Source organism: Poecilia latipinna, unplaced genomic scaffold (assembly GCF_001443285.1).
Source record: "Poecilia latipinna isolate Pla-1442-1.1 unplaced genomic scaffold, P_latipinna-1.0 Scaffold3676, whole genome shotgun sequence".
NCBI lineage: Eukaryota > Metazoa > Chordata > Actinopteri > Cyprinodontiformes > Poeciliidae > Poecilia > Poecilia latipinna.
The window spans coordinates 7,408-22,713 of record NW_015116292.1 but is presented as its reverse complement, the minus strand read 5'-3'; the positions used below and the strand labels follow the sequence as shown (position 1 = coordinate 22,713).

Sequence of the window (15,306 nt, the reverse complement as noted above, 5' to 3'; positions counted from 1 at the left end):
GATGTGAGGGACCCTTCCTTGAGAGTGGAGCCCTCCACCCCTGATAACTCTCCTGACTCTAGTCACTACTTTCTATTTTTCCTGGTTCATGCCTGAGGGAAACTTATGAGCTTACTTTCAGAATTACAATCCATAAATGTTTCAAGAGTTATTTAACAAATTAGTTTAAGTTTACCTGATTTACCTGACTTTAGAACAGGCTCTTGCTGACGGTGACTGGGCTGACTTTCATTTGGCTGACCACTGTTTAACCCTAAGCCTTGTAAATCTGAGGGGATTTTCTGTTTTGACATTAAACTAACTTGTACAATAAATTGAATCCTCATTAACAATCTGTATGGCTTTCACAGATTGACAATGTTCTGTTATCTGTTATTTACACAGAACCAAAGTCCAGAGAACAGGCTGATATCACAGGTTAAAGGCCACTGCAGAGGAAGAAGTGATTCTGCTGAGACGGCACCACACCATGAGGAAGATCTCTAAGACAGGAAGGTAACAGAGGACAAAGGATTTCACAAGCAGCTGTATGCACAGGAAAGTTGCACAGAACGATCAACAATATCTGCTTTGATAACGACTGAATGGCTGCTGTGAAACACTGAAGGTAAAACCTGAACCTGGTTTCAGCCTTTTATCCTGTCTGGGTTTGTTCAATCATCTGATAGCTGCTGATCATGACGGGAAACATACTCTAATGTGTTTGATTTTGATTTTCTGGGTGAAGAACTTCCTCTGTGTGGTGGGTCACTAAACATCCCACAACATCTGACAGAATTTTCATTCTCAAAATCTCTGTGTTGTGACATCAGATGGTGCATTCAGGGACACTCAGGAAATTCAGGTAGCAAGCTCTGCAGACTACATGAAACAATATGAGGCTTGACATGGTTATTTCTGTCTTTTCAAGTAATTTCACAGAACTGAATTATCTTTCCTGATAAACACAGGAACCAACTGATAACAGTGGAATGTGCTCTTCAACAGTTAAAATGTCTGATTGAAAATAGGAAGTAGCCCCTTTGCTCCCCCAAATGCTCCTTCTCAGGTATCAATCTGTTTGCATAGCTGTGAAGCTGAGTAGATCAACACTGGATCGGATCGATCAGACTGCCTTCCCTGTTCAGTCCTTGGTTCCAAATATCTGCCTCCGACTCACCAACACTTCTTTCACAGTGAGTCAGCATCTCCCAACAGCAGAGGGCAGAAAAACAGTTTGCAGTTCTACTTCCTGTTGAGTCTCTAACTTTAACTTACATTTTCCTCGGCTCAGTAGGAAATATGAAGATATTTCACTTTCACTCCTTAAGAGGACAAATAAGTTTTTACTTGTGTTGTTTTGTTGACAGAAAAATGGCCTAATGAAACAGCAAAAATCCTTCCTACATGTTCCCACTGTCAGGATCATGTCTGCTGAATAACCTTTGATAGAAAAACTATTTTTAGCTAACAAACTGAATTTGCATTTTTTTAATAACAAATCAATTGGAATGGATCACAGTGGCTTGCAATCTAGTTCTTGGATTGAATTTACCTTTTTTAAAAATGGCTTGAAATTACATGTTATGAATTGGTGCAACAAAATAAACTGAATCAAAACTATTATCAAATCAAATGCTACATTTCGGTTGTTCAGTGCTAAAATGAATGTTGAAGGTTAGGGTTAATCTCTATATTGACCTCAACCTCTAGAGATTCTAGGCTGCCCAAAATGGGACGTCCTTCACCATTTTTGTTGATTCTCAATATCTGAGTCAGACTTATTGAAACTTGGCCAGGACTTTTTCTTTTCTATTTTCTTTTTAAAATGTTTTTGTCCTTTTGGTTGTATGGTATGCAGAACAAAAGATATGCTCTTTGTGTACTTTTAAGGCCTTCTGTCCCATTTGTGTCATGAAATGGGTTGATTGTGGTGTGGATGGACGCGACAGGACACAGATAGTGCAAAAATGATGGTTTTAATGGCGATCTCAAAAGCATAGAAAAAGTCCAGGCAGCACAGGTGAGCAATGAGAAAAGGTACTGAGACGCTGGTACACAAGACTGGAAGACAACAAAATGACAAACCACAAAACACAATTAAATACATGGAGGGCAATCAGGAGGGACAGCTGGAAACAATCAGGGGGTAGACGCCACAACACACGGACTAATGAACACAGAAAACCAAATCCTCACATTTTGGCCCCATTGATTCCAATTATAGCCACATATTTTTGCTGGACAGTTATCCTAACATTTTAAAGTAACATTCCCATGAAAAGAAAAATAATCTAAGCTTCTGCCTTCAAAATTCTAGGAAAACTAGTTTTAGGTGTGATGACCCCCTACTACCACAGACCCAGCCCCTTTATTTCATCAAGTTTCATTGAGGAAATGGTTCTAGTACCTTCCAAAATGCATGACAATGAACATATTGAATATCACAAAAATAGTCCTGTTGTGCTGGCAATGGTGTAAAGGAGTGGCGTGAATGTGATTGAGAAAATATTTATATCTGTATGTGTGGTAATTTGAAGAAGCTTTTGGGAAAAACTGATGTGCGGCAAAGCATTTTTTTATCAGTGTAGCTGGCACTCAAAATTAAAGTTGCTTTGTTTATGTTTCTTTATCAAGGGAAGAAGTTTCTCCTCTTGGATGAGTTTATGCAGGTGCATCTTCAGTTGAGCCAGTTTGCAGCATTGTTAAGCTGGTGCTTCCTAAAATAAGCCATAAAATCTGACTTGTGAGTGACAAATACAAGTCAGACTAGACAAACCGACAATTATATGAACAGCATCACTGACATAGAAAACACCAAGTCATAGGTGACTAATCAAAAACTAATTTACCTGATTAGCCAGACCAACGTCCCTCATGATGCAGGGCTTGTTGGGGTTAGCAAGTCGACTCCCCTCCAACAGCCTAATAGGGTTAATCCGGATTGTCCAGGGTTAGGGACCCAGGGGACACAGGTGTGTTCAGGGGCCCAATACGGGTGGGAATTTACAGCTACTTTTAAATATACACCATTTCGAAACTAATAAGCCGCCCAGTCACATAAAAATTAAAAGTAAGTCTGGAAATGTTCTTGAGCTGATAGAAGGTTGACTTTGTAAATGTCTTTATGTGTCTCTGAAGGTTCAGGTCAGAGGTCATCCTGATCTCTAGTTTCCAGCTGGAATAACAAAGTGGAGAGACAGGCAGCCCCTCCCAACTGGAAAATGAAAAGGCAGGAATAAAGAGGAGCAGGTTGAATTCGTCGAAACGCCAGAAGGAAAGGAAATGGAGGACAGGAGAGAAAAAAATAGAGAGAAAATAAAGGCAAAGTTATTGCAGGATAAAGCCAGAAGAACCAAAGGAATCATTTCTGTGATGAGGGGTCAAAGGTCAGTGACAGTATGAGACCAAGCAGCAGGACTACAGCAGGTTAGCAGCTGTGCTACATGGCTCTATCATCCCGACCCCCACTGGGAATTTGGGGGATTTGGATGCATTAGGGTCCACAGAGCTTTAAAAGCAGCCTGTCAGCAACTTTATGCTGCAGATGAATCAACAATTAACCTGCTTGATCAATTAAAATCAATCCACACTGAGCAGGAAAAGGCACAAGGTTTTATTCCAAAAGAAAAATATTTAGGAGAAAGTCTAAGTCAAAAATAGAAAAGATGACTGAATAAGCGTCTAGTTATCCTCTTCTGCTTCATCATTGATATATATTTTATTCCAGCTCAAGAAACACTGGGGGGTTGATCCGATCCTCCTCATTTCGCTCCAGCCCAGCCCTTCAGATTCCCTCTGGATCTCCAGTCCAGCTGCTCCGTTCTTCAGCCAGTTGGTTTCTCTGTGACGATGGCTACCACCTCACCCAAAGACAAGTAATCCAGAGAATGACTTTATTTAGACTTCTTTAAGTAAGATGCTGTAACATGAACAATGCAATTATCAGTACTTAGCAAAGATTTGCAAAAAATACGAATGTTTCAACAATTAAGAGAAAAACTGCTGTCAAAATGTTACATGACCTGACTTGATTAACTATCCAAACTCAGCATGAATCAGTTTTAACTTTCAGTGATCTAGCAGACCTTGTTGCACTCTGACTGACGGCTGTTGATTAAATCATTCAATTTTATTTGTTGCAGATATTTGGGCGTTTGGGTGATCTTCTTCATGCTTGGTCTGGGAACATTGCTGCCCTGGAACTTCTTCATGACCGCTACCATGGTGAAACATCATCTGCTGTTTCTCTGCACAGACTTGTTCTGACATCAGCAAAACCAGGGATGTTGTTAGGAACATGAAACATCGTGCATGGGTTCTGAATAAATGTTAATGAATGTGACAGAATATGACAAAATAATTTTCCACTCTTCACCGCCATTGTCGCTTTGTCTGAACGCCCAGTTGGGACCTGCAATGAATCATGGGATATGGTGGACCATGAAAAGAAGGACACATTTGGAGGAGTCTTTGAATTTGGACAGGCCTTGTTGCCACGCTATGATGCATCGCCCTACAAATGCCACCTTTGAAGGATGCAGCACCTCAATTCAGACTCAGGAGAGCTGAGTAGAAAGGATGTTGGCATCAAGCTGAGAGCCTGATGCCAACATCTTCCTGCCACATGTTGATGTGTCCTTTAGCAAGACACTTAACCCCAAGCTGCCTTCCAATCTCCCCATTGATACATGAATGTGAGTGGGAATGGGCAAATATGGTTTGAGAGTAAAGCTCAGTGTATTTACCTTTCCATTTAAAATGGAGCTGCAACATCAAATGACCAACAGAGGTCAGTGCTACCAAATGAGCTGTTGTGTGAGCAGCTTTTTGTCATCCCTAAAAGGTCAGGCTGGGTCAGATGCAGAGGGTTGAGACTTCCTGTTGCTTTACCTCAAGTTGCCTGCAGATTTGTGTGGGTTTGTGAGTGTGAACGGCTGAATGTGGCTCTGGTGTAAAGTGCTCTGAGGAGTCAGTATGGCTGGAAAATAGCAATTTAAGCTCAGGCCATTTACCATCTGGGTTCACAAGTCCAGTAAAGGTTCTGTTACTGAATCCAGATTCTCTTATTTTCCTACTGACAGTCTTTTTCTAGCTAAAACTCTTTGTACGTGAACAGAAGTTTTATTGTCCTTGCAGTACTTCAGGAGTCGTCTGAAGGACCCTTTGCTCACTGAGGTTTCAGCCAATCAGAGCGAAGCAGCAGGTGAACATCAAAGTGTCCTAGAGACCAAATTCAACAACGTGATGACGCTCTGCGCCATGTTGCCTCTGCTGCTGTGCACCTGCCTCACCTCCTTCCTGCACACCCTGTAAGTACTACACAGGTACTACACCAGTAATACACAAAGTACTAAGCAAATTGTACTGTAGTACTACACCAGTTTCTAGGTCAGAGATGTGTGGTAGTTTCTGTCATGTGGGCAGATTCATGTTCAGCTGGAGGTTCCAGTTGCTCCAGTTGCAGAAGCAAAGGAAACTTACCATCAGTCACTTGTTGCCATGACAACTCCCATCATGGAGGTCCTGGAGAGACGCCTGCTGGCCCACCTGAGGAAGCAGGACCCCCTGCAGTCTGCTTATCGCCACGGAGACGCCTTCATCCACCTGCTCCATCAAAGCCGCTGCCACCTGAACGGAGCAGCAGCTCTGAGGATCAGCTGATCTGCAGCAGGTGGAGTTTCAGCCTCAGCTGGATCTATAAATAAATGGAATCTATCTGATCTATATCTATGGCTGCCTCACTAACAGACCAGCGGGTGAAACCAGGAGAACCTTCTATCATCTACAGAAATACTCAGATTACTCTGCAGCTGCTGGTGGATCAGAGATGGACCAGAGGACAGAGAGCTGCTGGATGGGAACAATCAAATCATCTGGAATGAAAACAAAACAAAGGAGATTATTGCTGATTTAAGGGGAAATCAGCAATAACTGAGAGTAAAGCACTTTGAATAAGGGTCAAAGGTCAAACATCATTTCCTTCATCTGTTCTGGTTCTGAACAGAACCTGGAAAATCTGGAAATGACGATGCAAAGAAGGATTCTTCATAAAATCAAGAAAATTCTGGCCAACCACGACCGTCCTCTTCATCAGACTGGCCTGGGAAAACAGAGCATCTTCAGTCAGAGGCTTCTTCACTCGCTGTAACACAGACCGCTACAGGAGATGTATCCTGCTAACACCCATCAGCATCTATTTCAACTCTTTGAAGAACTGTGGATAATATGAGTTACAACATTTCATTTGTCTTTGGATTGAATTGAGTCGTACAGCTGCTGCCAGAGCTTCTCAGGTCAAAAACAACAACAAGCTGTTCAACATGAAAACACAAAATTAAGCCAGAAATGTTGTAGACACCCAGCAATCATCATTCCAATATGCATAAATCAAATGAATGTTTTTTATACAACAGGACAAAGGAAGGAATCGTTATTAAAATGTGGAAATAAAAATGAATTAGAGTGATGAGTTACAGGAAATATGATGACTGAACTCAGGGAAAAATCAGGTCCAAAACAAGAGACAGAAAAGACTGAAGGAACCAAACAGGAACCTAAAAACATCATGACCATTAAAAATCCTTCTGTTCTTTTTATTCCTGAATTATTCACATCTAAGCAGTTTAGTGTCAGAGTTTCATCTCGTTTCACATACAGAACATTAATCCTGCTTCATAAACAAAGCTGGATTTAATTTGTCCTTGTTCTCTCAGCATCCCTCAGCGCCTGCGTGTGATGGGAAGCCTCTTCATCATCATGTTTGTCTTCATCATCACTGCTGTCCTTGTCAAAGTTCCTCTGGAGCCGCTGCCTTTCTTCTCCATAACCATGGTGAAGATAATCATCATCAACTGTGAGATATTTATTTTATAATCATTTGATGTTTAGTAGTGTTAAGGAAGAGATTCTCTGAATTAATTAACTTTGGAAAAAGTCTGGCTCTCTCTTCCTCTAGATCCCAGGTTCTCTCGGCGGGCCGCGTGTAGCCACAAGGAAAACAGCAGCAATGCGTGTTGACGTCACAGAATTACAGAGTTTAATCCAATATAAGACAATGCATAAACTTACACCAGAAACTGCAGAACAACGGAGACATACATTAATTTACCTGACATAAATGGAAAGAAAAGCAAAGACGTCCAAAGACGTCTTTGGAGAGTTGCAAGAGCAAATCTGATTTGTTACTCCTGTGCAGAAAGTTTTATAGTAAAGGCGCATTCTTATATTTAATTTATTCAAATAAGGCGTATCTTTGCTCCTCCAACCAGGAGCTCTCTGACCCTCTCTCAAGCCAGAAACTCCTGCCGTGTTTACGGTCTTTCACAGATGAGTGTGAAAAGCTGGAACTTCTCCTGATTGTTTTCCCACACAGACAAAAGGCAGTTCAAACAATCCTAGCAAACCATCTGCTGTAACTACAGGTAAATTAAAGGTCAAAAAGTCAGAATACGTTACTAATTTCAAAACCACAATTAAGGTATTTGAATCAAGATATGCTAAGTTTTAAAACTAGTTTATTTTAAATTTATTTTCTCAACAGTAGTCAACATCTCAATGTTCAACTCTGAGCATCTCAAAGCCTCAGGTCATTTCTCTTTAATGTTCAGGTACAACACCAGTACAACACCCGTACAACACCAGTACAACACCCGTACTACACTAGTACTACACCAGCACAACACTAGTACTACACTAGTACTACACCAGTACACCAGTACTACACCAGTACTACAGCATGAGGTTGTTTCTCCTTAATGTTCAGGATAAAATATGAGTCTTGCAACAAACCCCACGAAGTGAGTGAAGTGAGATCAGCACAGAAGTTATAATCTAGTTCATAAAGTTGGGTGACATTATGGGGGAGCTGTGGTGGCGCAGGGTTAAAGCACAACCCACGTATTGAGGCCTTGGTCCTCATGCCAGTGGTTGCAGGTTCGATTCCCGGCCTGGTGATATTTTGCCGCATGTCTTCTGTGTCTCTCATAACCCTCTTTCTTGTCAAACTATTTTCAAATAAAAGCCACTAGAGCCAACAAAACATGTAAAAAAAAAAAAGTTGGGTGACATTATTGGTGCAAACTGCAAGACAAATATAATTGATTGTGATTTCTTTTCATCAGATTATGTCTCTACAGGGGAGACAATCTGCTTGTAACCAAACAGAATGAATCTGAGCTGATAGTGATTAATAGGTGGTGTTGGCCAACACCAAGCCGAGCGAAGTGGAGGTTGGCACCAGGTGGTGGCGTTCTGTGGCATCTGGGTTGGGGGTGCAACTGGTTCTTTCCTCTGCAGGGGCCCAATAGTTCCTAGTTAGGTCAAAGTTAACCCTAAATCTGACTTTTGTGATCTGTATCTGATCTTTTCATGACAGAACGATCACGGAAAGCCAATCACAGCGAGGTGGGTGCCAGGGCGCTGGTTCTGGAGATGTGTTGGTCGGGTGTCACTGCCCTCCATTTGGCCTGGAGGTTCTGAACCTCCCGTAACGATTGGCTCCCATCGTCTTCCACTGCTCCTCTCTCCTGTGGCGTCCCAAAAGGCTCCATCCTTGGTTCCTTACCTTTTCTCTTTATTTTCTATCAGTTTGGTCATTCATCATCAAACTCTATTTTTTATGGCTTTGTTTGTTTTTGCTATTTTTCTTCCTTTATTATCCATATTGTATTTTAACCTGGTTTTGATATCTTTACTTTTCATTTGTAGTCGTGTGTTGCTGCCAGTGTTGGCCAGATCTCTCTTGAAAAATAAAGCTCACACACATATCCAGTTTTTCCTTTTACTGCTATTCAGAGGACACACAAATTTATCTGCCAGTAAAGTAATGAAGCCATTTCTTCTTTGCCAGTATCTCAGATGTTAAGCAGTGGTTGACTGAAGATCTTTTACAGTCAAACAAGGATGAAACTGAATGACGAGTTTGTCGCCTTGATGCTTCTTTCTTCTGCAGTCAGAAATTTTGGTGCACTTTGACTTAAATTTTGAACTTGATAAACAACGAATGTAACTAAGACGAGTTTCTTTTACTTTGGGCTTCTGGTAAAAACTAAAATCTTTTGGAATTATAATGATGTTAAAAAGGCTGTCTGTGCTTTTATAACTTTGCATTTGGACTACTGCAGTTTGCTTTATTATGGCATAAACAAGTGTTAATTAAGTCAGAATGCAGCTGCTCGTCTCTGAACAAGCTGTCAGAAACCCAATCAAATCACACAGATACATAAATCACACATTTGGCTTAGAGATTATTTTAAGCTTTTGCTTGTTTCAGTGTGTAGAAAGTGGAGGAATAAGTGTTTTTAAGAGATATTTTAAAATAGGACTTGTCTGACTTGTTCCATAACTCGGAGCAAACGCTCTGCACGCTGAGTTGTTCTCACTCTTACAACTTTGCACCTGCAGGCCCCGTTTCAGAAACTAGGATGAGTGAAAATCCTGAGTCAGTTTTGGGGTAAATAGAGCATGTCTTGGGTTTTCAGTTTCAGAAAGCCAGATAGTCGTTATCCTGAGCCTCACTCCGTGAAGCAGCGCTGCTCTGCAGACGGCCTGTTGCAGTGAATCCTGAGTTTGTTCTGTTGTTTCGCCGAGACCTGCAACAAGGAAAGTGCCAGAAATGGCTTTTCCTTTTCTGGGGAGCCTGCAGATGTTGGGGACTAATACTCTGCAGGGTGATCACACGCAATTAGTAGATATTGATTTTTGGTTCAGAAAAATAAAATTATCAACATTTTGTGGATGTTAAATAAATGTAGTGACAATAATTTTACTAATTTTCTGCTAACTTGCTATTTTGCAGCAGCAACAGTGTTGCTGTTTTTTGTTATGTATTGAGACTCTTTTCCCCCGTTGCCATGGTGAATTGCGTTATCTGCATTCAGGGCTTCTTCTATTGTCACACTTAACTCAGGGTAACTTGACTCAGAGTTGGGTTAGCCTGTTGATTTCCCTGAGTATCACAGAGCTGGATAGGTTTAATCAGTCACAACTTCTACTCAGAGTTAGTTAACCCTGCTTTCTGAAACAACTACTTCACACAAACAAATCAGAATATTTGTTGAATTACAACATGTGACATTTCTTACCAGGTGAGAAATGCTAAAACACAATCACCTGGATATGAATAATGAGAATGACTGAAGGCCACACAAATACAAGTTCCTTCTTTATGTGAGCAGCCTGCTGTGAAGCCAGATGCAGATTTGATTTCACAGTCAGTCGGAGGAATAAGAAACTCTCCAGATATTGTTTTTGCAGACCAAAGCTGTCCTGGCACCCGCTGACCTCATTTAGCACCAACTACTCAAACAGACACATCCACCCTGCCATGCTCCAAAATACATGCACATTTATCCACCAATATGCAGATCGGAAGCTAACTTTGGGTTAAGTGCCTTGCTCAATGATGCAGGGATGAAAGCTGGAATCAAACACATAACACTGTGAATAGTACTAGAGCCCCAGAACACCCAGGGTTAACATACTCAGAGTTTTCTCCGGCGTGGTAATCAGCTTGTTGAACTGTTGGTTATTTTCCAGCGTTTGGTGCAGTGCTGCAGGGCAGTCTCTTTGGGATGGCCGGTTTGCTTCCAGCTTCGTACACCACTCCCATCATGAGCGGCCAAGGACTCGCCGGAACCTTCGCTGCCGCTTCTATGATCTGCGCCATTGCAAGTCTGTCAGATAAGCTTTCAATAACTGATTTGCAAGACAGCATTCATTTGAAATAAGTCTTTGTTGATAGAAGTTTTGACAAACTTCTATCAACAAATGATTAACATCTTAATTGTGTCACTTCCTCCATCTCCTCCACTGCAGGTGGTTCTGAGCTGGAGGACGCAGCATTCGGCTATTTCATCGTAGCCTGTGTTGTCGTTTTCCTGTCCATCTTGTCCTACGTCTTATTGCCCAAACTGGTAAAGTCAAACTGGAACATCAAACTCTCAGCAGTATTCATTATTAGTTTGTCTTAGAGCAGACTTTAAGGGTTTGTAAAAACATATTTAGGATCTTTTCACATGGCAAAAGTGTATATTGTCATGAAGTGGGTTTGAGGTGGTGAGGAGAGATGCAGGCTGAACTCAGGTTGTAGTGAAAATGATGTGATTTAATGAAAGAAGCTCAAAACAGTCCAGGATGACAGGCAGCACGGCAGAGAGGTTAGCATACAGCTAATTACCGGTAGCAACTGATGACACTGAAGACTGAATAGGACAGCTAAGCTTAACCAGGACTATCCAGTTCAACTGGCCAGAACACAACAGACAAAACTGACATTAGACGAGGACCCGACAAGAGACAAAGACATCAGGTGGGTTTAATTACACAGGGAGGGTAATCAGGTAACTAAACACCTGGGAAGCAATCAACAGGGAAGACAGGACAGGAACAGGACTAAACACAGAAAACCTCAAAAATAACTACACAGAAAACACAGAACATAACATATATAGCCAGACGTCTTCTGGCCATATATAATTCGGAAACATTTAAAGTGTAACTAACCCATAACCTGCCCTAGACAAATTCTGAAAAAGTGGGTGGAGCCAATGGGCCCGGAGGGGAGTGGCTAAGTTGCTTTGACTAGCTTAGTGTCTTTCTCACTATATTTAATAACTTTTCTAACAACTAGCAACAAATCTAGAGATTTTTCTCTAAGTTGTAGATTTCCATGGTGAAAGCAGCCACTCCAGACCACTACCTCATCTGTACACGCGCTTAAAGAAACTCTTCCAGTACTTTTGTTTCTTTTTGCATTTCATTGCAGTTGAAATAGTGCATGATTTAAAGAGAACAAATAGGTAAAAACGGTTCAATTGGATTTCGCTACAGTTTGACCACTATTTCCTTGAAATAAAAAAAAAATATTGTATATGTGCTTGTGTACAATAAGTAATAAAGATGGAGTAACACATTTGATTCCCAAGAACACATGGGATTTAGTGTTTTAAAAATGTGTATTATAAAGTTATTCTCTGGTCGGTGTGAATGCATTACAGTCCAATCAGTCAATACAGAATTTTGTACTGAAGTATAATATTTGAACTAAAGTTATAAGAAAGTTATTATAAAAGTTTTTTATAACTTTTATAATAAGGTCCTTGCTATAAAAGTACAGTAATAAATAAATGCTACACTTTGTAGAGCTACATTTTAACAATAATCCATATGTAGCAGTAAGATGGTTTTAGGCCGAATATTAAAGGGACAGAGTTATCTAAAAATCCTAAGTTTTGAACTTTAAAACATGTCCTGCTGTTCCCTCATCAGGAAACTACCTGGAGTGTTTCCTTGATTCTTACATGAACATTTGAGAAACTATTGAGGGTTGCCCAAACGCCTGCTCTCACACAGCTCCTCCTCAGAGCAGCCCTCCTACTCAGTTCCTCCAGACTAGCAGCAGCAGCAATTGACAAACACCTGGTGGAACTGTGCATCTGCTGAACTCTTTAAACAAACGCCTTCTCAGTTCAACGCTGGTAACAAAATGCAAACAGCATCACAGAGGTGTGTTGATGTGAAGAAGTGTTGAAGGCAAAGTGCTGGACAGAGCAGGAGTTTCTTAAAGAAGCAGAGGCCCAATTTGAAGGCATTAATGGTGAAAAGTGTATTTTAAGTTATGTTTGATATATAAAGCATTTTTATAGCAACTGAAGGTAACGTAGTTACTATCCTGGTAGACACCGGCTCCTTGTTCTACGCTTTGCTTTGTCCAACAGATCCGGACTCTCATTGAGAAATGATTATTTCCTGGAGGCGTGGCCTCTGCTGAGGTTTTAAATTTTAACCAATCACTAACGTTTCCCTGTGACATATGTAGTTCAATGCTAAGAAGCTAACCAGAAATTAACTACACTGTAACCCACCGTCCTCCACTGAGCAGCTGAACATGGCAGCTGTTAATATTTGGGCCTGAACGGTTTTGTTCCTCCGCTGCTAAAACTACAGGGAGGCTACGATTATGGAACAGCAGAAATTCAATGTCATTATTCACAACTTCTCCTTCTGTTCTCTGATTGGCCGGCAGAAAATCTGCCAGGCCAATCAGAGTGAATGGGAGAAACCCAAATGGTGCTGGAAAACAGAACTTTATTTGAGCAGAGTTACAGCCACACAATTACTGACTGTGGTATGAAACTGTGTGCCTGGAAAACTCATAATACTGCACCTGTAAACACATAAATATCACCATTAGGCACCGTTTACAGCTAATCTTCAGAAACAAGTCGATGTGGGGTTTAGTTCTTCTTGAAGCCAAACTCGATGAAGAAGCTCAGGTTGGCGATTGAAGATCTGTAATAAAAGAAAAACTCAGTTTATCATAAGAATTGAAATCTGTTTGTGTCTGACCTGGTTCATAAATCAGGATGCAATAATGTGAAACTGCTCCTATGGTTGATGATTAATATGTGAAAAAAACTTTCATTTCAGACATTTTTCCAGTTTTATCAAGAAAGGAACAGAAAGCAAAGATCAGATAATGAGCAGAATGCCGTCACTCTGATGAATGCAGGTATGGAGCCGAGATTATTGCTATTATTCAGATTATTGTGAGTCACATATGTTGTTGTTTTTGTTCAGACAATAAAGATGCTGCAGAAGATGAGAAACAACAAAGCATCTCCATGATGAAGATCTTTAAGAAGGTCAGACACTAAATCCACATTAATCTGTTTTAAAGTTCATCAGATTATTATTACGGTATTTTCCAGACTATAGAGCAGACCTCACTATAAGCCACATACACAGAGTTTAAAAAAAATACTGGAAACAAAGATATATTAAGCCACACTAGGCTATAAGATGCTAATATCCCTGCCCCTCTGTTTTTCATTACTCTGCTGGATTTATTGATGACGCAGCCCTCATGTCGACAAATTTGTGACGGATTGGGCCGACTAGCAAACACTCAGACTGACACGGTGACAGAGACGCAAGTTGGATGTGATTCTTGCTGAGACTCTAAAACTCTCTAGCAGGAAGGAATCGATCCTGGAGAAGTTGCTAGTTTTGGTTCAGTGGAACGGCCACACTAATTTGGATGATTGGAATTAACAGAGATGTATCGGTGAGACTTTAGGGCAGGTTAAAATTTAAAATCTACCCGACCTAAAGCTTTCTGCATCTGAACTGGCTCCCCTGTGTTAGCCTGGACTGGCTGGCGATCTCAAATCTCCTGGAAGATTTGTGAACGTAACGCTCCTTCTCTCCTCACTCCCTTCTGTAATCATCCGTGTGACTGTGGAGCAGAGCGCTCCCAAGGACTGGCTCCTGGATAACCATCATATCAGACTGTTGCCTGGGAGACCGAGCTGCATGGTTTCATGGTCATACACATGCAACACACAAACACAGGAAACAGATGCACTGTGATGTCACCGCCTTTCACTCATATCTTTATATTACCTGAATGCTGCTACATGTGCCTGTTTTTCCTGATGCATCTCTTCCTTGCCCTGTCTGTCTAGTTTATTTTATTACTTTGCAAAATTGTGGAGTACTCACTATTTAGACCAATATTCTACTTTTTAGATTATTATGCAGAGAAAATTCTGTTAGTTTTTACAGAAAAACTCCTTGTAGCTTATAATTATGGAGTACTTACAATTATCTCGAAACCCAGAAAAGGAATTAGAATAAACTTTGAATCCAGAGAAACTACTCATTACCATAGATCAACATTATCAGATCTAGACACTGGATTCCTAGTGTCTTAATCATAGTGTCTTAAACATGGGTTATACTTTTTTCTTCTTTTGCTCTCTCCTTTGGTTTCTTGTTTTGTTGGTAAAACTTCCTTACCATACCTTATGGACAGTATGGACCCAGTTAAACTCAGGGGCAAAGTGTGGAAGAACTGGATTGGCTAAGCCTTTTGGGGACGTTAGCTCTCTCACGCTGTTCAGTTTGCAAAGTTCTCTCATTAATAATAATAATATTAACTTAAAAAAGCTAGAAGTAAATCTGTCGCTAAGTTGCAGTTATCAGAGCTCTTAAGTTGTTTGATAAATCCAAATGGCACAAAAATGTATATATGAAATTCCTCAACAAAGCATGAAAAGTTGGTATGTTGCTTATGACAAACATTTGACTTGTAAAAGTCTGAGGTTCAAAAGCGTCCTGATTGGCTAAGGATGAAGATTTTAACCCATTTCTGATGTAAAAGTATACAAGACAATTGTTTTTTCAGCGTTGTCTCTTATGGTTGAGTATTAGGGTCACTTGATGAAAAGAATAAAGATGTTTAGTTAAATTATGAGAAGAAATATCAACAATAATGAAGAAATGACACTGCCACATGGATCTGCGGTAGTCATGTCTTCTGTG

The 15,306-nt window shown here is 40.6% G+C and overlaps 1 protein-coding gene across 2 annotated transcripts; it reads left to right on the top strand.

Moving 5' to 3' along the window:
* Positions 1-399: 399 nt before the first annotated feature.
* Positions 400-13,652, top strand: LOC106941446 (equilibrative nucleoside transporter 1-like). 2 transcript variants are annotated; one of them, XM_015024481.1, is made up of 9 exons: positions 400-607; positions 3,758-3,857; positions 4,125-4,206; positions 5,119-5,291; positions 6,696-6,835; positions 10,519-10,653; positions 10,798-10,895; positions 13,411-13,492; positions 13,561-13,652. In XM_015024481.1, the coding sequence occupies exons 2-9, from the start codon at positions 3,832-3,834 to the stop codon at positions 13,635-13,637; spliced, it is 813 nt and encodes a 270-aa protein (XP_014879967.1). In that variant the 5' UTR covers positions 400-607; positions 3,758-3,831; the 3' UTR covers positions 13,638-13,652. The 2 variants fall into 2 exon arrangements, with proteins under 2 accessions (XP_014879967.1, XP_014879966.1); XM_015024480.1 differs by having other exon boundaries at positions 401-607; positions 3,710-3,857.
* Positions 13,653-15,306: the final 1,654 nt, after the last annotated feature.